The sequence below is a fragment of the Vigna unguiculata genome, chromosome 4 (assembly GCF_004118075.2).
Source record: "Vigna unguiculata cultivar IT97K-499-35 chromosome 4, ASM411807v1, whole genome shotgun sequence".
NCBI classification, from domain to species: domain Eukaryota; kingdom Viridiplantae; phylum Streptophyta; class Magnoliopsida; order Fabales; family Fabaceae; genus Vigna; species Vigna unguiculata.
The window spans coordinates 282,004-304,758 of NC_040282.1; the positions used below are offsets into that span (position 1 = coordinate 282,004).

Sequence of the window (22,755 nt, forward strand, 5' to 3'; positions counted from 1 at the left end):
AAACTAATCAGTGTCCTATATGGAAAATTTATAAGAAAAAGAAAAAATTATTATTATTAATACCAACACACTTGAATTAGTTGTGAAAATATTAGGTTACGTAGGAACGTAGATACCCATCCTCACCACACCACTAACGTGAAAGACCAAAAACCAGCATTAGAGTGAACACTCCCATGCACACAGTACTAGGTTAATCATGTTCAGCCACTTCTTTAACAAACGTAAACCACAACACGATCCTATTACCGTCTTAGAAAAGTTAAACGAGGTACATCGATCATTGTTTCTTCTTCTTTTTTTCTATGCTCACATCATCGAATATAATATAGCATTGCTCTTTTTTGCTCTTAATGTTGCTGCATTCCATTATTCAAATTTTGAGTGAGAAAGCAAGGATTCCAGGATTTGAATGTTTTGTTGTTTTGATTATGCAGACACTTGAACTGCTTGAGAAAAAGGAGGATGTGCTTCTTAAGAAAGTGAATGCAGAAAAGGAAAAGGCCATAGAATTCATTAGAGGAAAGAACAAAAGAGGTATTGGGTTCTGATTAATCTCCTTCCATATATAGATGTGTGTGTGTGTGTGCGTGCGCAATGTTTGATTCGAACTTTTGTTTGATGCAGGGGCAGCGCAATGTGTGAAGAGGAAGAAGATGTATGAACAGCAAATAGAGCAGCTTGGAAATTTCCAGTTGCGTATCCACGACCAGGTGTGTGTGAAATCAAAAGATGATTCTGTTTATGTCTTGAGCCTTTTTTTTTGTATCTTACGTTATTTGTTTTGTGTTACAGATGATAATGCTGGAAGGTGCTACAGTTACCACAGAAACAGTTGCAGCATTAAGAACTGGAGCAGCTGCCATGAAGGCTGTGCAAAAAGCAACGTGCGTAGTGCAATTAATGTTTTAATCATTTTATGATTTAACTCAGTATTTTCTGTATTTTCCATATCTCTATACAATGCTCCTCTGCCTTATCATGTTTATTCAACTAGTTACTGTGATCTATGATGTTGTTGAGTAGGAAAATCTTCAATTTCAGGAAAATTGATGATGTTGACAAGACCATGGATGAGATCACTCAACAGACTGAGAACATGAGAATGATTCAGGAAGCCTTGTCCTCTCCAATTGGTGCAGCTTCTGAATTTGATGAGGTCAACTTCCTCAAATCAAATAACAATTATATATGTATATTTAGATAGCATATATATATATATATATATATATATATATATATATATATATAGTATCATTGGAGAAGTTGTGAGATAGTAAAGAGTTTTCATGATCTTAGCCATCTGCATGACACATACTTAGAGATTAATTTCTTCTCATAAATTGAAAAACTTGAATACTTTTACCTCGTACATATAGATTAGCTAGTAATTTGGTTTCTTAGATGTCTGAGATAAATTGGGCCAAATATTAGGAAAATGGTCAACTCAAAAAAATATCATTCGTTACGATAAGTTGTCAGGAGTTATATCGACTTCAATTTCAGATACACAAGAGTTGTCAGGAATTATAACAACTTCAGTTTGTATAGATGTCGTCAGAATTCCTGACAATTTCTGTACAAAATATTTACACTGAAATTGTTATGATTCCGGATAACTTTTGTACATTTAAAGTTGACATCTTCGTGACTCCTTACAACTTACTGCATGACAAATAACATTTTTTTACTTGTTCATTTGTTCCAAATACGTAAAAAACCTAATAATTTGGTGGCAGTGTTGTCCTGGCATAGAACACAATGCATTTATACGAATCATTCTGAGTTATTTTTTCTCTTTCAGGACGAATTAGAAGCAGAACTTGAAGAACTAGAGGCTTGTGAGTTGGAAGAACAGCTTCTTCAGCCAGCAACTACAGCCCCTGCAGTCTCAGTACAGGCCCCAGCACCAGCAGAAAGGAAACCTACTCGCCCTGTAATGTCCACTTCAGAGTTAGATGAACTGACAGCATTGCAGGCTGAGATGGCACTTTGATCAGGTCCATTTCTTTCTATCCTAAAACACTATTCATTTGTGTAGTTAACTTGTTACCTATGCATTGTATTATGAATTGCTTAAACCTGTGAGAAAAGTATGAGAAATTGAGAATCTTGTTCTTATTTTGCAGACATTTTTGTGCTTGATGATTAGTTGCTTCAATGAAGAATTGTAACCACAATCATCTCAAGAGTTCTTCATCAGTCTGAAATTGATGAACAGAGCAGACCTTAGTTTCTATTTTTATTTTCTTCTGGTTATCTATTAGTTTGGCACAACGGTAAACACTTTTGTTCTTACGTGCATATTCTATAGCACGTTCATTTACCAACTAAACAGTATCTGCATGTGGTTTGAACATAGAATCCCTGCCTCATGAGACAAAACTGTCATATTTTTAGCCATGTTATGAAAACGTTAATTTCTGATTTTTCAATTTTCTTAAAGATTAAATTATTAATTTAAACTTTGACAACTTACTCAAAAGCCTCCATTTATAAGTAGAGTCATTGTGATCAATAAATAACTGAGTATAATAATTTAAAATAGACTCCAATCTTACCTTCTTAATGATGAGTGGACGAATCAATCAAGTAAAGAAAACAGAATTCAAGAACAGATTATTAAAATATATATATATATATATGTATAGTTGTTAATGTGAGATAGAAGCCCTTTTTCCTGTTTTGGAAAATTCTTAAGGACCAACGCTAGTTTCATGAAGGCTTTGGAAGGCAACAAATTTTGGTGACCACGTGCGATCACTTTTTTTGAACTCAGGCACTCTCTCTTATTGGACAAATTTTATACTATAAAAAGCATAGCATTTGTGAGATTCTTCTAACGTGGAAAAAGACATGCACTACATCTTTTGACTATAATATCTCTATACTTCTAATAATACCACAATTCAAAACAATTCAGAAACTCATCACACACATTTCCACATACAACAACTACTTTACCCAGAAGTTTAATTTATCACCAGTACCACAATTTCCCTTTTTCTTTGTTTCAAGTTTTTGATGAGTAGAAGGAGTCTAGATTAGCCACAGTGTGATCAGAAGATGCTAACCCATGATTAATCAGCAGATCGTCAAGCACAAGTTCAAGTAAATTTGGGTCATCATCTTCACCTGCATAATCATAGCCAAACCATTGTGCATCTTCTTCATTCTGCTGTGCCAAAGAAGCTGCATTGAAAGTTGGCAATGAAATTTCATTATTAGAGAGTGGTGCACTATAACTGCTCCCCCCAAATGATTCTAATTCCTGAGGCATTGGAATAAGAGGATCCAAGATATTGTAGGAGTCAAACCAAGTTGAGTTTTTCTGATTCAAGAGAAAGGCCTCAACTTGAGGTTGAACAGTAGAAGAAGATGAGAAGTGTTGAGAAGAACTAGTACTGTTTTCTGCCACAAACTTTTTCTTTAGCTTTGTGTTCCAGTGATTTTTCACATCATTGTCTGTTCTCCCTGGAAGTTGAGCTGCTATAAGGGACCACCTGAACCCAAATTCACACATATAATAATAATGCATATCATGCAACTTAACTTTATGGTATACATACGTTCATACATTTACATATATATATATATATATAAAACAACATGAACTTATTGCCTGCTTCCAATGGTGGCATAAAGGGTGCAGATAACTTTATCTTCCTCTTCAGTGAAACCTCAAGCTTAATATGAGGCCTGAGATAGTTCAGCCATCTCAGACGACAGCTCTTTCCACATCGTTTAAGCCCTGATACCAGATAATCGTATATTTTAAGTCTAATTCAATCTTATAAAACTCGTAGTATAATCATATATATTTGAAGTCTAACTCAATCTTACAAAACTCATAACAAGAATAGATAAGACAGAAGAATAAAGAAACCTGCTTTCTTGGGGAGAGCAATCCAATTACCAGCAGTGCCATGTTTGTGAAGGTAGTTTTTGAGGGTGAGATCTTCATCAGGAGACCATGGCCCTTTTTTGACGATGGATTTGTCACAGCATGGAGCCCTTCCCATGGCCTACTTGGGCAGTGAAGAACTGATTATGATGAATTAATGGCAGAGAAAGTGAAAGTTTTGAATGTGAGAAAAGTGAACAGAAAAGATGTGGTTATAAGAACATGGATTGCAACTTTTGAAGGCTTGACTTTGTCTCACTTACCTCTTTTCTATGTTTCCATTTTTGTTATCTTATATACCTGCTCCCTTCTTCTTACTTTCTTCAATGTCTTTCTGTAATCTGAAGAACCAGTCAATAATTAATGAGGCTATTTAAAATATATTTGCTCATCTCTGAATTAATTAATCTCAAGTAATCACATACTTATTCGAATTTGGATTTTGTGTTGAGATTTTTTGTACTGTATTTCTATTATGTCTTTATAATATATCGATTACGTCTTTAATTTTGACGTTTTAAAATATATTTAAAATATTAATATAGTATATTTTTAATGTTCAACAGAAGACAACACCAAAAATACCAATAAAAAATCTGGTCTTTACTTAAAAATAAGAGTTAAAAACAATAATATAGATGGTCACAAAAATTCGTTCATGGCAGAAATTATTATTCTGCATATGTCTGTATGAATAAGTATTTTAATTAAGTATTTCTTTGATTTATAGCATAAAATAGGTTATTGTCTATATAAGCTATAATACATGATTTTGGTTTTCTTTTCTATTTTCAACTTTCATCATGTTAAGATTTCAAAACATTATTAAATAATAATTAAATTTACATCAAGTGGGTCATCAATAATCCAAGATATTTGATGACATATATTTATTTGTCAAAAATATATCAAATGAAAAATTACCGTATTACTATAATTATCCACGTTAAAATTTTCACTTAAAGAATACTCATTTAATAAAACTGGTTAAAATTCATTAATATCTTTATACTAAAAAATTATTAAATAATAATTAAATTTAGAAGATAAAAATAAATATTCATTATATTAGCTAAGTTAAAGATCATTTTATAAATTAAAAATTATTTATTACATTCAAAATCATTTTTATTATTAACAGAAAAAATATAATTAGTCCGTGCATTAGAATATAAACCGGTATAATATTTGATTGGTAATTTTTGAAAGATTTAGAGAAAAATACAAATAACAATCAGTAAAAGATAAAAGTGTAACAGATAGATGTTTTGAATATATAATATATTATCTAAATAAATATGTGCTAGTAGTAATATACGATTGAGGCTTTAAGATATTTTCTTAAAATAATTATATTTTCTTATGATTTTCAATTCGTAAGTAATTTCTTAACTAATATTTTTTTTGTAACAAAAAAGTATACTAAATTTTAAAAAATATATGATTTTTAGTTGTATATTATTTTTAAATGATAAAACAACTTATAAATGATTTATTTATTTTATTGCTATTAATATTTCAAAATAAATTCTGAATTTAGTACTTAAAATAAATAAATACAAAATAAATATTTCGTTTAAAATAAACAAATACAAAATAAACGCATCCTTATATATTAATTAAATTTAAAAAATTAAATAGTTTTTTTGTATATTTATTTTTTCTACACAATAATTCTCAAATAGTATCATCCAAAATCACATAAACTTATATCTAAATAATAAACATATCTATATCGTGATAAAGAAAAATGATTAAAATGATTCATCAAAACATCTAATTATTATATCTTTATATAAATTATTTCAAATCACTAAAATATTTTTCAAAATAAATCAAACAAATCACATTTAACGAAAATGTGAATTACAAACACGCGAAAATATGAGAACCCGAGAAAAAATTGAGTTTATTTTCTGTTCTATATTTTTATTAGTTATATAACAACTATAACAATAAATATTATGTAAGTTTTGAAAAGGATTTTGAAAAGTTCACATATATTTGTTGTGAAATATTTAAAAAAATAATCTGTAGTGTGGAATAAATGATTTTTTAATAGTTATTTCTTTAATAGTTTTGCTGCAAAGTTATATTCGCAGGAGAAAACATCTAACTTAACAAATACGTAAGAATTTTTGTTAATAACTTTTTATGTGTATCTTTTATATATAAAAAAATTTATGCTTATCTTTTGAAAAAAAAAACTTTCACAAGAAAATCTCCTCATACAATAAATATTTCACACAAAAAGTTATATTTATTTCCTGTAAAAAAATAACCGAAAAATCAGTAAGTAATAAATATTATTGTAATTTTTCGTTAAAAATATTTCACACAAGACAGAGGTTAGGTAATTATAATATTTTTTTGAATAATTTTATAGAAGAAAATTTATACGTATTTCAAATTTTCATTATAAAATCTCCAAATCTTTCATGCTAAATACATTTTATACAATAAACTAGTTTTTTAAAAGAAAATAGCATGAATTTCCTGCCAAAATATTTCCATAAAAAAAAATATGTAGGAGATATGAATTTTTCTATAGGGTTAAATGTGGAAGAAAAATATTTTAAAAGAAGTAATGATTTAAATTCTTCAATTTAAAATCTTTTTATAAATCTTTCTACTAATTATAGTTTTTTTTTTTCATCTGTTAATATCTTTATCTTATTCTATCTTATTTTATCTTATCTTATATAATTAGTTTGTTTACCAAAAGACTCTTTAGAAGTTTATAAAAACACTCTAATCCCACGTAAAATATTCATCCATTCTCATTGAGTTATTTCCAAACTCTCATTCATTTCATATTTTTCTTTGCCTTGTTTGAAATTTGTCTTTGAAGAATCGTCTTCAAGGTCGAGAAAGACATTATTTTTTTTGCAAATTGGTTCAAGAACCCTCCCTATTTGGTAAGATCACATTACGCGTTTTCTAAATTTGATTACATATTTGGTTTATGTTTTCTTTTAAAGAATGATCAAATATATTTTTAGTCTATAAATTTGCACGCAAAATTGAAATTCGTATTGTCTCAAACCTTAATATATTTTAGTCTTCAAATTTTAAAAATGAATAGATATAGTCATTTTAACCTAATGATATTCATTTTATTTGGACTTGTTGAATGGTGTTCTAGGTTAATATTTGAGTGGTAACACGAAAAAAAAAATTAATGCATTTAGGTTATGATGACTATATTCATTCATTATTTTATAGTTTGGAATTAAAATATATCAAAGTTTAAGATATAAATGAAGTTTAATTTTACGTCTATGTTTAATCCTTAAAAAAATACATTATAGAAATTTAAATAGTAATATAATACATATGTGTTTTAATGTGTGTTATATTGTCTCGGTATATATATGAATTACTCTTTAATATATATGTTTTTCAAAAGTACATAAATACATTTTAAATAAGTGATTTTTGTATAAGTATGTGCTTTCAATGGGTAGTAAGTACTTGAAAAATAAAAATAAAAAGAACACAATCACATTCTAAATTCTAAATAAATCCGCAATAAATAAATATTTATCGTATATAAGATCATATTTAATAAATATGTGTTTTTAATATTTTATTGATATTTATCGTCTTAAATATATGTGTCTTATATATATGATTGATATATTAAAAAATTTCCTAAGAAATATTACATAACGGTATTCTAAATAAGATATTGTAAAAATCATAATCGCATTCTAAATAATTTTTAGTATACAGTATTAGATCTTACTAAATATTTGTTTCTAATATTTAATTGATATTTTAAAAGATTTTTTAAATAATACATAATTATAATCTAAACAAATTTGTAATAGATAAGTATTATTAGTATACAATTTATTATATGTGTTGGATATTTTTAAAAAATAATACTCATATTCTCAATTATGTAATAAATAATAGATAATAGATATATAATAGTAATCTATATATTTTTTTAATAAACAATTGTTTTTTATGTGTAATGTATATTATCTTGATAAACATGTGATTCTAATATATGATTCACGGTTAAGATATTTAAAAAGAAATGCATTATAAAATTTGTTTTTAGTGTAAATATGTACTTATAAAATTTGTCAGGTACTTGAAAAGAAGTTTTTGAAAATACATTATCACATTCTAGATAAAATTGCAACAGATAAATATTTGTAGTATATATTCTGTAATCTTAACAAATATAAATATGTGCTTCTAGTATTTAACTGAAATTTTTAGAGATTTAAAAAAAGAAGAAGACATAATTAAAATTTAAATGAGTTTGCATTAGATAACTATTGTTAGTATATCACTTATGATATCTTGTAATATAGATACATATTTTGTTGAAAGTTTCACATCGACTAAAAATATATAAGTGTTGGGAATAGTCCAAGTGTGAGTCAAAGTGTCACATTAGATAAAATAAACAAAGTTAAATATTATATAAGAATAAAGACCCATAACAACATTATCTTAAATCTTAAGGGTGTAAAACTGGTGTCAAAAGTCATATATGTATAAGACTAATGTCATATAACCATATGAAACCACGATCTCTAGTCAATGACTATGAATATAACCCATATATATATATATAACCCAACAATAAGTGAAGTGCAAATCTTTTCTAACAAACCGAGTTTTGTGGGGTTGAGTTAGACATAAAATCCACTTTTAACATGTTTTTATATTTTATCGATAGACTGGAGATTATTTTAAATCATGCAATATATAAAAATTTTGCATGTTATGTATATTAAAACTTTCTTCACTTTTTGTAGGTTTATAAAGTTAAAAGAAAACGATGCCGAGCAATAAACGATCCCAAAAATTTGATGAAGGATCTTCAAAGAATTGTTTTTGCTCTCAAGAATATTTGATTCATAAGAATGATCATAATCTTTCTTATTCGTCATCACTTGCAAACTTTAGAAATCATGTGTTATATCATACTGAACAACCTATTAAAAAGACTCTCAAAGAGAGTGATGTGAGTGTTAATCTAAATAGACTTTTTTTAAGTAAAACAGAAGTCGAACAATATTTTTTACCAATGCTGAAAGACGATGAAAATGTCAAAGATGGAGTAGAGGTTTGTGCCTACGATGATTATGGAAATGTTTATTCTCTTGTCTTCAAGATGTGGGCAGATAAATACTATGTTTTGAATGGTGAGTGGAAAACTGTGTTCAAGCATCATAAGTTGCAGTGCGATGATGTCGTCACGACATGGATGTTTCGTCATTCAAAGCATACAAAGTTATGTGTTGCTATTGAATTTCAGAAGATTAAAAGATAATAAAAATGTTTTCAAGTGATTAATTTCTCATTCATAGAAGATGTAATGAATATTAACTTTGTGTTCTTTATTACTATATTCTAATGTAGAATATTTTTCACAACTTCATTTATGTTTAATGTGAATGATTTAATATTTTCTCAATATTGTTTTACTTGGCTATTACATGCTTCCAAGCTTTTTGGAAAAAATATAAAAAACTAAATTATTTAATTATATAATTAATTAATTTTGTTTTTTATATACACAATATATTTATTGGCGGATGTTGTTAGCGTTTCGTCCAAGACTATCAAATTATTTATTGTGGCGACAACATATATGACAGTACCCGTACCCGTTTTACACACAAAATATGGCAGTCAAAATCATATTTTATACCTCAAATAACCATCGTATTTAACGAATTTCTTTTGGTATATTTTTAGAATGATAGAATAATCTTTAACCAATTTTTCTTCGAGGATTTAACATTTTTCAAGTCTTAATTAGTATAAAGATATAAATTGCTCAACCAGCACAAATTTGGCGAGGAAACAACTTAGTTTACTTTACTAGTATTTTACCTGAATTGGTATGTTTGTGAATAAATTAAGAATCACTAAGACATAATTGAAGATGATACTCCAACTCATTAAAATTTAATGTCATTAATGATAATTTTGGTAAAAATCATAAAACAATAATCCTATTATGTGCGTAATATTTGAATATTTTACTTTTTTTAACAAATATAAGAATACACATATATTTTCTTCAAAATACAAGAATAAAGTTTAGTTTTTTTTTTTTTACATGTACCCTTAGTTGAAGCAAGTAAAACACCAATTTATTAACAAATTGCATTTTCATGTTTGTAGCCCAACAGAAAAATGAATAGTAAGTTTTCAATAAGACCCAATGTTGTTATAGTGTAAAAGTTCAGGTCCAGATAGAATAAAGTTCTTAGTTCACCCCTAAAAAACACCAACATTTTTTTTTCAATCTCTCTCTGTATGTGAATCTGTGAAGGTAGTTTAGAAGCAATTTTTTTCATAATTAGAAATGGAATTTTGAATTATAGAATGGAAAAAAAAACAGAAAATTATTTTTTATTTTTTTTATTCTAAAATTACTTAAAAAATAACATCTAAAAAATTTGTTAAAATTTAATTGTGAAATTAAAGATGAGAGTGAAACACATATTAATTTTATGTTTAAAAAATTAATTCTAATCAATTTTACGTCAATTTAAAGCAAAACGAAACAAGGACCAAAAACAAAACCAAAGACGCACCAAAGACACCAAAGATTATGAATCGCGTGGTGACCATGAGACAATACCATTCCTCTTTCCCTTTTCCGGCATTGTATCATAGTTGCCTGCAAACTTTCACAAACATGGCCTCTTAAGAACAAAACGACAAAAGATGTTGTCGTGTATCGTTGATGACAATACAAGCTACTAGAAGTAGTTACTATTGTGTTTTTCAGGGTTGGCAGGCCTATTGCATTACACTCTACACTGCCTATAAAACACATGGATAACTTCTATCTCTCTTTCTTTCATTCACGATAAAGTATACGAAAAACAGAGCAAAGGATAAGTTTTTAATTTAACAATTTTAATTTTAACTTTTTTTCTTCACATTTGCAGACATTTGAGAGGAAAATAATGTTATCTTCTTTTTCTCGATCACCTATGATGTTTCTTCTTAATTTTCTAATACCATGCAATATACATTGACTCTATGGGTTTGAATTTGTGATTTGATTTATTCAGAAATACAACAAAAGTCAAGATATAGTCACTGTATTTCTTTTACCAATATCTCTTTTTCATAACTCGTGAATTGAAATTCAATGTTCATATCATCCATTGTAAACCACACAATTTTAAGCTTCACAATTGAAAATTTTGGATTTAACATTTATAAATGTTCCCCGGTCAATTTCAGGATGACAAATCTATGATCGTGATCAATGCATTATAGCCTTTCTTTTCAAACTACCTATTCATGTAAAATTACTCATTTCACCTGTTAACATACATAGTCAATAATTTATTCACAATAATTCCTCAATCTAGACTCAGTAAACTTTCTGCAACATGCTTTCTGGGACATTTATGTTAAGATTACTTGAAGCATTTCAACAAAATTTGTTGAAATTGTGGTTGTTTTTGCTGTTCTGAGTGACATCATGAATGGAACCTCTCTACAGATATCATCAATGGAGGCTCTTTGCAATTGGACAAAACCTCAAACAAAACTCACAAGTCACCATTTTCGTGTCAAAATGGGTTACCCCACGAGGATGAGGTGATGCCAACCAAGAAGGAACTTCTTCATTCGAGGACATCCATTGACTAATATAAAAAAATGTATATGGATTATCATCATCTACTTAAAAAAAATATTGCTTATTCTTCTTCTATTTCTAATTCAATGTTCATAAAAGTATTACAAAGTATTGAAAATTTAACATAATTAAAGCAAACAGTATCTCCTTTCCTTTGGAAACTCGAGAAAGATACGGATGAGATTTGGATTCCTTAAAGTACAATTAGAATCATTCATGTGAATTAAGAATTATAAACTTCGTCTAAGTTAGGATGGTTCATTATCCACACAGTTATTTCTCATATATATCTGTGTGAATTTAATGGTAATATAGAAAGATAAGAGAATAAAAAAGATATGGCATTTTGGAAGAAACATCCTTAACCTTTTCATTTTGGTGTTTTGTTACCATCTTAGTCTCTAACAATGGTCCAATATAGGTTCTGGTACGACCATACTAACAAGCTGCTATTTTCCTAAATGAGCTAGGAGCCATATCCAGATTTTCAATCACAATAATCTTCATTCCCATAAATTTAAACATTCCAAATCAAGAAAACTCATTTTGTTTCCCAAAATAAACTCAATCCCTTACACCCTTATCTGAAGGAAGTCTGAGCCACAGAACAAATCTGTGCCACAACACACTATTTTTCTTGTTTCCCATCTTCACTACACAACTACATAACTTGTTCCCACACAGAAAATCAGATCAGATCAAATAAAATCTGCTTTAGAAGCTGATAAATAAATCCACAAGGGAGCAAAACAATTTGGATAAAATATATAGATTACATAAGCAATTTGGATAATCCTACATATTATACATTTGTACATGAATGAGATTAGTAGTGAAAGGGGTAACATCAAAAGACACACCAGTGAAGATCATAATCGAGATAATTAACCATAGTAGTAGGCTAGCTATACAAAAGGTTATGGATACTTTCATTTCATCTTCCAAATCAATGGCATATAGAAATTCTTGATTTTCCAAGAAAAACTGCCCCCAAAAAAGAGAACCTCCTCTTCACTTCATTTCATTTCACCCATGCATGCCACCAAAATAACATATTTACAGCTACTTACTCGCCTTATCCAAAATAAATCTTCACTTCACAAGCTCCGAAACCCACCCAACATCCGGAGCCCCACTTCCCTGACCCGACCCTTCCAGAGGGTTCTCTTTGCTCAGCTTCTCAAACATCTTCGCCCTTATGCCCCTCCCAGACTCCACCCTCTCCATCACTGGCTCCTCCTCAACACTCTGCTCCCAAACATCCAAATAGTTCACCCCAGACCGACCCGGTTGCTGAGTTGGTGTTGTGGGAAGACTACAGAATCCGGGTCGGAGCACGGAACCCCGTGGTGACCCGTAACCCGGCGACCCGACAGTAACGTTTCTGTTATGAGGCATCGACTTCATCTTACCAAGCTGCAGATTACGCAGAGAAGCCACCATCTCGTTCATAGAAGGGGACACGGGCGGAGACTCCGGCGGAGAAAGAGAAGCCGCCGGAGACGACATGAACGCCGAAGACTGCAGAACCTGTCTCATCGGAGAACCGTCGTACGACTCACCCGAACTGCGAGGACTCTGCATCGGCACCAGGCGCAGCTGCTCAGGGGTGTGCGCAAAGAAGCACACGCGCCGGCGGCAACTGGTGCCGTCCTTGCACGGCTGCGTGCGGTAGCGCGCAGGGTGCAGCCAGCACTCGAAGACGCCGTGCGCGAACTCGCACGTGTCACCTTTCTTGCAGCTTCCCTTGCGGAACTCGGGACACGCCGCGCCGGAGTAGTGGAACTTGCGCGGGTCGCGGCGGCGAGCCTTCTCGCCGGGATGCGCGTACGGACACTCGGTCCAGTCGTGCGACCTGCCACGCGCGCATCGACGGACCTTGAACTCGTACATGCGAAAATGGTCGCAGGAGTAGGCGTCGACCGGCGCGTCGGTTTGAGCCTCCGAGTCCGAGTCAGCATCAGTTTCGTTAGCGGGGAGATAACGCTGCAGCGCCGTTAACGCTTCTTGAAGATAGTAGGGAGAGTACTCGGCAGCATTGACGTCGTTTGATAAGAAAGCAGAGTACATCTCAGCCGTTGGATCATCGTGGGTTGGCCATGGTGGGACGTGGACGGTTGGATTCGCTCGATGGTGCTCTCCGAGCATCATTTTTTTGGTGATGGCTTTGCTTACAGAAACTCCGGCAGGGTTAGCTTGGTTATAAACTGGCACTTAACTCGCATTTGACCAGGGATGGGTTGGGGTAACCGTGGTTGGGTTAAAAAAATCAATGAACTGCAATTTTCCACTGCGGTTAAAGTAGAGGGCAAATTTTAAATGCCCAGAGTGGTTGGATGATCCACGTGACAGACTGCTTCTTCGTTTGCCATGTATGCAGAGTGAAGTGGAATTATATGACCACGTGGCGTGCGGTTATTGAAAGTGATTTAGATTAATGAGAAGGGCATTGTCGTGTTTCATGGTTTTGTGGGTCTCACGCCCCGGGTCTCCGGAAAGCGGTGGAGCGTGTAATACGCCACATTAATCAAATATAACTCTGAGTAAACTCTCCAAAATTTTCATAAAGAGAAAAAACTATAATATTACAACTGGATAATAATAATAATAATAATAATAAATAATAAATAATAATAATTACAATAAACGAACATGGTTTTATCCACTTTAAAAAAGAAAATGAAAGTGGAAAATTGCTAAAGCCCACGGTGTGATTTTATTGTGAATTTGAACCTATGGGCAGAGTGTTGTTTTATTCTTTTCTCTTTTTCTTTTTCTATTCATTGTAATTATTGAATTGCATTTTATTTGATTTTCTAAATTTTGTTTATACTTTTGGAATACGAATACAGATGGCGAAGAAACAAGCTATGAAGATACGGTGGTGGCATGGTATAGTTTTAAAGAATGATAATAAACGACAAGACAAGAACACTGTTGTGATGGATTTTAGGAAACGACATGTTTGGTCACAGGGGTGTGAAGCGCGTGATTGCATGAGGACACCCTCACGATTGTTCTGGTGAGGCCTAACCATGGATGCAAACGCAAACATGTCTATAGGATAAGTGGGAGTAGATGAACAATTATTATCAATTAATCACCTAAATCTGATCATGGAAAACAGATTCATGAAGCTGAAATCAGAACTCATGATGACACCCTTTCTCAACTTCTTTTTAATTATTATTATTATTGTTAATAAATCGTGATCAAAATCATAATAACTATATCAGATATTTTTAATGCTGTGACAAGACCTAAAATTTAATTACACTGATTTAGCTAGAAAGAAACCCAGAATACCACATTTTTTAAATATTTATAATTTTAGGCATTAATTTTACTATAATAAATACTCAAAGCATTTTTTTTTATTCTTCTAGCTGATGAATGAAAAACTTAAGTAGTATGGTTTAATTATTAGTTTTACCTAAGGGTAAATAAAGAAAGAATAAGGGGTTTTAATTAATTGTTGTGGTGGTTGATGTAATTTAATAAAAAGTTTTGATCTTATGTCAAAATCATGTGGGAGTTGATGGCTATCTAATCCATTACATTACATTACTTGACTTTCATGTCACTGTGTCACTGTTCATTTTAGCTTCTCGCCACACCCTTCTTCTTATCCACCGTCCCTTTTCTTTTATTTTCTTTTATTTTTATTTATTTTCATGACAGAGACAACATATAATCAAACCCTACAATTTTATATCTTGCACAAACCAATCTTCTGCAATTTCATTTCATACTTAAACTCACATCATCAACATTGGATCTACAAAAATTTACAAAATTCTCTACTTTCTCCACCTTTTTTTCTTTTCAAACATTATAAAGCAATCTTGTCTCAAAATCCTCATTTAGAAAATAACGCCTCATCGATGCAAAGAAAAGTCGCAAATAATTGAGCTTAATACATTTTAATGTAAATATTTTTATCTACTTAAACCTAAATATTTAACCTAAATACCAGAGTGTTTTACTTTATACAGGGACACTCATGTCAGACACGTGAAATGATTAAAGATATGTTGCAACAGGGGAGAGTAATTCTCAGTAGAAAAATTGAAGAAAAAAAAATATAAAAATTGAAGCAGCATGATTTGGCATGATGGAAAAGGACATGATGAGAAACATTGGAAAGTAATGAAAACATATTATTAGACTTTGGTAGAGAATGTGCAGTCCTATAATGTTCTATAGCTTTGTGCAGGACATGGTTAAGTTGTAAAGATCAGAAGCAGAAACATGTATTAATATTTTATGAAACGATGTCTTTTAAGTTGTTTTTATATTTCTGAAAAGGCGAGTGAAAGTTGTAACAAGTCAAAAGGATTCACGACACACACACGAAAAGAAAAGATATGAAGCTAATTATAGAGAAGCACTAAACAACGTTATATCAGAAAACAATAGTAAAAGAGGTGAAGTGCTAATCTCACTCAAAACCCTATTCACCGTTCACAAAAAAAAACGTCGATTTCAATTAACGTCAACATATTCCATCATGTTTGCAATATATGCTTTTGCTCGGAACCGCAAATTGTTCTGTCACACTTCTTTCTACCTGACAATTAATGTTCCATCTTCAACTTTGAACACTTTCTCGATTCTAAAATACTAAACATTAAACCAAATGCATGCATGTTTGATCACAGGTAACGCCAAAATACTGTAGCATTAAATTAGTGTTTTTTTATTTTTATTTTTTACGTGAGTTAGTGAATATGTGAGTTATGTATAGTTACGTAGCGACGTGGATATGTTATGGAGAACGTTTGTGTTGGAGTTTTGTGGGTGGACCACATAAGATATATATCTGTATGAAGAGAGGCATTTTGGTGGAGTATGAAAATGTCATTGATAACAGTCACTTCCTTCTTCTTAGTTTTCTCATCAACCTTCTTCTGTGGTGGGGTTGTTCATTATATATGTAACAACCTCTTCCTCCTAAACCTTTTAAAGTTTGAGTATTAGAATGGTTGTGTTGAATCTGGTAGGTGAAGCGAGAATTGAAGATATTAATTATGTATAAGATGCAGAAGTAAATGAAGGGCAGGATTGTGTTGAAGTTGATAAATGTGAAGTTGTTCCCTTGCGGAGAGCAGAATCTAAGAAGAATCGTTTGGGTATTGGAATGATTGATTGGTGTCACAGGGAAGGGAAGGGTAGGTGCAAACGTGGAGGATAAGGGGTGGAAAGGGGAATAAATAGGGCATGTGAAAAGGGAATGGTGTAGGGTAGTAGTAGTAGCAGAGAGAGAATGAAAGAAACAATGTTAGTACACTTGGCGTTGTGGCGTTGCCCTAGATGGTCCTTTCCTTTAATGGGTGTTCTACGATTATGCCACATGCATGTCCTTTCTTTGTCCTCTTACTACCCCCATTCCTTTATTGCCCTACACGTTCCAACTCTATCCACACCCCCAAAAATACTTTACCACTTTACTCATCCTTCTCCTCCATTTTCTCTATTCCTTTTTTATCCTAAAATATCTTTCCTCCCATGCTCCTCCCTCCATCTTCCCATATGTACATGTCTTCCCATTCATCACCTTCCACCAACCTCTTTCTCACTCTTTCTCAAATACCATCATCATCCCTCAACTCGATTATAATATTTTGACTACTAAATATTAATAAGTTTCTCTTACAATATGAGTTGTTTAAATAACCTTACTCCTAATGTACATAACTTTTAGGGTTAAATATGTTTTTAGTTCCTCAAGTTTTAGTGAATTTTGGAATTGGTCCCTCTTTAAAACTTTTGATCAATTTAGTCATTCATCTTTAGAAATATATGTATTTAGTCCTTTTAACCAGATTTTGTTAACTTTATCTAACGTTTCAAGTGCATTTCATGATAGTATTTAAATTGTTTACCTCGTTTGACCCATTTTTGCTTAAATGCTAACTCAAATATTATCATAAAACGCGTTTGAATCTTCAAATAAACTTAACAAAATTTGATTAAAAGGATTAAATCCATGCATTTCTAAAGATAAATGACTAAATTGGTCAAAAGTTTCGATGAAGGACTAATTCTAAATTTTACTGAAACTTGAGGGACAAAAAACATATTTAACCCTAACTTTTATAACATTTGTTTTTTGTTCATTAATTTAGATATCCTAAATCTTTAAATCTTTTTACTCTCCCTAGTAAAGTTCCGATCTTTATTCAATTGGAGGTAAGAGTATTTTGCAAAGATACTTTGAATGACATTCAAGTTAATACGTCTCTAAATCATAAGATAATAACAAGACATACAATTGATATTTTGCGGCTAGTTGTCTTTTTATATTATTCTCAATTCACTTTTACTCAAATAGATTTTGTGAAAGAGAAAGAAATATATGAAAATAGGATTATGTAATTGATTATGTATAACATGTTTCAAGAGATGTGTTAAGTAAGATGGACCTAAAATATATGTTTATGTTAACATCCTTTCAAACTATTTACCCACTTGATGATTTTAGAGTTATCAACTTCTCATATAATTATAAAACAGTAATATAATCATCGGCTTTGGTATCAATTAATTTTGTCTTAATACCTAGAATATAACAAAATATGGACTTTCCACGATTTTTTTTTCATAATACAACTCTAATATAAATAATTTTTATCATCCAATTGCATACTAATAGATTGAATAAAATTATCTTTACAAGTCACATCACAAATCAAATACAAACCAGAAATAGGAAACACACCGTAAAAGCAACAAACAAAACAAAATGTAAATTCAATATCAGAAGATTGCAAATACCTTCAAATAACATAACAAAAGCATGATGTAGAACCTAATAACCAAAATTGGTATTCTTCAAATTTATTTGGTACTTTTCACAAAATGATGTTTATCAATCTTGTTTGATACTCAATATTCAGTGAATTATAAATAACAAAATACGTATAACCTGATATTTCTTGATCTTATCTAATCTACCTATTAGTAAGAGAGTAACCTTATTTGATATTTTTTAGTCTTACATGATGTTTCGCGATAAATTAATATGTTCTTAATTTATGTACCGTCTCGTCTAAACCTTCTCGATTTATAAAACGTACAGTACAAAACTCTATTTATAATAATATAGGTAAATCTCACTTGAAATCAATTTTGTTATGTTAAATTTCTTAAAATTCCTTTTTTAAATAATATTTAACTTATTTAAAATTTATCTTGATCAATTTTATTATTTATTGAACTCACTTTATCGTTTACGTTATTTCACTTTCAAACTCAAAATAATATAATATATGTCTCAAATTAAGAAAATGTTATAGAAAAGTGAGTTACAAACCTCATAATGAAATTTCGATTTATATTAGGTGAGTATTTCTGGAAGATGTTGAATCTACTTTTGAAAGATACAAAGCATGTTACTTTAGACAAGCTTCTCTTCAAATGATTTTGTATCCCTTAAATCTCGTAGAATGCACATGGAGAAAGAATATTAATAATACTGAATATATCATTAATTGTGAAAATAGATATAGATTTTAAAATAGTGTATGACGTTAAGTTGAAGGAAAACAACCCAAGTATCACTTAACTTTGCCTTAAAATATAGACAACAAACGAGATTCAATTTAAAATATAGTTGGAAATGCTTACAATTTTTTTTCTTAATTTTAAGAAATTTATTAGTATCGGATTCACAATAATATTAAGTAATAAGAAAATTTTTAAACATTTTTTTATTACAAATGATCCTAGTACTTGTGAATATTTGAAATTATATAATTATATTTTAAGAGGATTAATTAATATTTATTATTTATTTATTTTAATTTAATGACACTATATTGGGTGGTGATAATATAGAATTTCACCTGGAAAAAATAAAATAAAAAAAATTAACTTCAGAATCCATTGATATACTAAATTAGTTACTGGTATTATTGGTCTACATTATTAAATAAGTGTGTTTAAGTAATAAGACTTTTCTCACCTCTATTAAGCTAGCTTTTAAAATCGGATTTGTCTCCTTTCATAGCCTTTAACTAATATTTTTTTATTAATTAAGATTTGAGCAATGAAAACATCACAAGATTAAAATACAACAATATGTCCCCTCGTGTGCTCTGTACTAAAATGTAATTAAATGAGAGAAGTTAAGAAGATAAAGACTACCACAATCACCATAAATAAACCTTAATATAAGACCCACTTTTACATCAATCAATTAAACTTATTTTACTTTTTTTATTTTTTAAATAACACATTACTTTATTTTAAAAAATTATATATAAATTCACTGAAATTAATTCAAAACTAATAATAAAATTCAACTACTGAATTTAGTTTAAATTTTGGGTTTAATTAGTCGGATGGTACCCACTTTCGTTTAAATATGTCAGTTTGGTACTCATTTTTAAAAATGTATCAATTTAGTTCCAACTTTTGAAAAAAATATTTTAATTAAGTTTCTTTCAGACAAAAATTCTAAAGTCATTAATTTAATTCATGACTTTTATTATTAAATTTTAATATAAATATATTTAATTTTGTAAATCATTTTAAATATCAATATCGTTAATAATTTTTTGTTGAAAATAATCTAGTTGAAGTATTTTTTAAAAATTGAGACTTAATTAATATATTTATAAAAATAAATATCAAGCAGACATATTTAAATAAAAATGGAACACATAAGTTATAAGGATAAGGAAGACTTAGATGGGCATTGACCTTGTGACATAAAGTATCATAAAAAATCTTAAATTTCACTTTGATTCAAACTGATATAAGGATGTATCCTCCAACCCAAACCAACACACGTGTCTCATTTATCTTTCACCATACACGTGTATCATAATCTCTTCCTCCTCACTCTTTATGCTTCTTTAGATTTCCTCATTCTTTATTCTATATTCTCTCACATATAACTAAAACTTCGTCTTTTTTTTTTCTTAATTTTTAATTGATTCTTTTAGAGAATAACATGTTGTGTTTCAACAAACCTTAATTTGGGTGGATTGAATGTCACCTTATAGTTATCACTCTCGTTCAAAATAAGGTTTTTAGAAAAAAATGAACAAAAATAAAAGGTAATTAAAGAAACTACAAAATGAAGAAACATAGTTTTCTATATTATCACTTGACTGAATAGAATTAAAAAAAGGAGAGAGAATATAAATAATCATCTAAACATATAATATTTCAAAGGTCTCACGTTATTACTAATCCATACAAATTATTATATTAAATATTATATTTTTTCATAAATATAGAAAACTGTTGTTTTAGTTAATGGAAAGAAACATCTGGTCAATAAAATAGAAGAGAAGGACATCAATTAACCGCAATCAGGGGATAAATTTGTGGCCACAAGTATCTAGTGGTCAAGATTTAATATCATTATTTATCAATTGTTCACATAATTTTGAAAAGTTATTGTGTGAAGTAACTTATAGTAATTATGTTTTAAAGATTTGAAAAAAGAAGATCGTTTATTTTTTTAAAATAAAAATCATAAATTATTTAAAATAACTTGTAATTTAAAAAAAAATTACAATTTTGGAAAACTATAATAAAAGTAGAATAAACGGGTAAAAAAGCATTCTAAGGTAATGATGAGTCAAAAACTGTGTTTTTGCATGTGCAATGTCATACAAGGAAAAAGGTTAAAGCTTTTCTTTACCCTGCACATGTGAGAGGATTCAGGAAATATCAACATTGGAAAAAGATAAAGATGGAAACACAATCATTAATACTTTATAATTATTAATAATTTGTAGAAAATATTAAATTGAAAGATGAAACTAAATAAATAAATATTGAAAACATAATAAGCTGATAAAATTTAAAAAAAATGAATACCATAAACACTTTCAATTAATCAACGCTATTTACTTGCCCCGCGGGGAAGGAATAAAAATGCAGAATCAGAGGATGTGAACGTGTACACAAATCTTATACGACAAACTCTAATTTTAAAATATTTTTATTTTCAATTTATATGATTCTATGAAAAAAATATTTATACTTTAAATTTATTAAAATAATATTAAATATTGACTTTAGTTTAAATTCTTTTAATAGATTAAAAAGAAAAGAAAATAGTTTGAATTGTGTTTGGCATTAATTTTTAAATGATGTGGAAATATTAGAGGAATAGACGCCGTAGATTCTTTCCTTGAAGATATTTAAGGATTTTTAAATTTGAATATTACATCACTATTTAAACCATATCCTCTTCTTTATATAATATTTACACCACTGTGTGCAAGCTTTTCTTACCTAACTGGATCAATTTGTTTAACATGATTTGATTAAATTCATATTATAATTGGGCTTAGGTAGAAGTGGCCCATTTCAAACGAGGCTCTTTACTTCTTCATTTTTAGTTTTTTTGCTGAATACAGCAGTAATTAGTAATTATATAATTATGTCTAAAAAATCTGTACTAAGACTGCAAAAATTACTTGTGTGTTACGAGTTGAATATTTGTTTTGTGACGGAAGATAGGTGGGTCAAGTCACAATTAAAGAATGAGATTTTTAGTAGGACAATTGCTGAGGAGAAATAGTTGTAAGTGGTATCAATTGTTTCGCGACAAAGACCAAGTGGATCGCATCACAATCCAATCAATTATAACGTTTGGATTTGTATTACACTCTTAAATAAAAAGAATTGTACTCTGACTATAATAATGCCGGATCCTAACAATTAATATCAAAGTCGAGATAATATTCTAGACGGATGAAGTATAGATACTAAGATGAATGCATTAACATAAGTTGAAAGCAACATGTGAGTTGGGGTGGTGTCAACGTTAGTGGGATTTAGAGTATCTCTTCACCTGCCCACCTGAAAGTGATTGTGATTCAATTTCAACCAAACACAAAATAAAGTAAATTATCAAACATCGTTTATACTAAATGCATCATGTTGCTGTTCCATGTGCAATCTCTTTTCACTTCCTCACACACCATTCAATTTTTCATACTTATCTTTTATTCCTAAAAAAATAAAACCTTAAACAAATTAGGTTTGTGGCCGATAAATATGCGGTACGAGGATGCGCTTTGTGCCCACCCACAATATCAAACATCCTCGTACATTTTTTTTTTAACTTCTTTTTCTTTCCAGGTTTCAACTGCGGCACAACTTAATTATATTATTAATCTCACATTTATTTACAATTTCAATGATGAGAATTTTCGCACACTGTCCATTTTGGATATTACACACA

At 29.9% G+C, this 22,755-nt stretch overlaps 2 protein-coding genes and 1 pseudogene across 2 annotated transcripts; 1 reads left to right on the forward strand and 2 right to left on the reverse strand.

The window, feature by feature from the left end:
- Positions 1-199: 199 nt before the first annotated feature.
- On the forward strand, positions 200-1,996 carry LOC114180369 (vacuolar protein sorting-associated protein 32 homolog 2-like). The gene is made up of 6 exons (XM_028066673.1): positions 200-271; positions 438-537; positions 628-713; positions 796-887; positions 1,045-1,159; positions 1,805-1,996. The coding sequence occupies exons 1-6, from the start codon at positions 200-202 to the stop codon at positions 1,994-1,996; spliced, it is 657 nt and encodes a 218-aa protein (XP_027922474.1).
- Positions 1,997-2,787: 791 nt separating this feature from the next.
- On the reverse strand, positions 2,788-4,150 carry LOC114182597 (annotated as a pseudogene).
- Positions 4,151-12,265: 8,115 nt separating this feature from the next.
- On the reverse strand, positions 12,266-13,739 carry LOC114182454 (zinc finger CCCH domain-containing protein 20-like). Its single transcript, XM_028069322.1, has one exon. The coding sequence runs from the start codon at positions 13,692-13,694 to the stop codon at positions 12,636-12,638; it is 1,059 nt and encodes a 352-aa protein (XP_027925123.1). The 5' UTR covers positions 13,695-13,739; the 3' UTR covers positions 12,266-12,635.
- Positions 13,740-22,755: the final 9,016 nt, after the last annotated feature.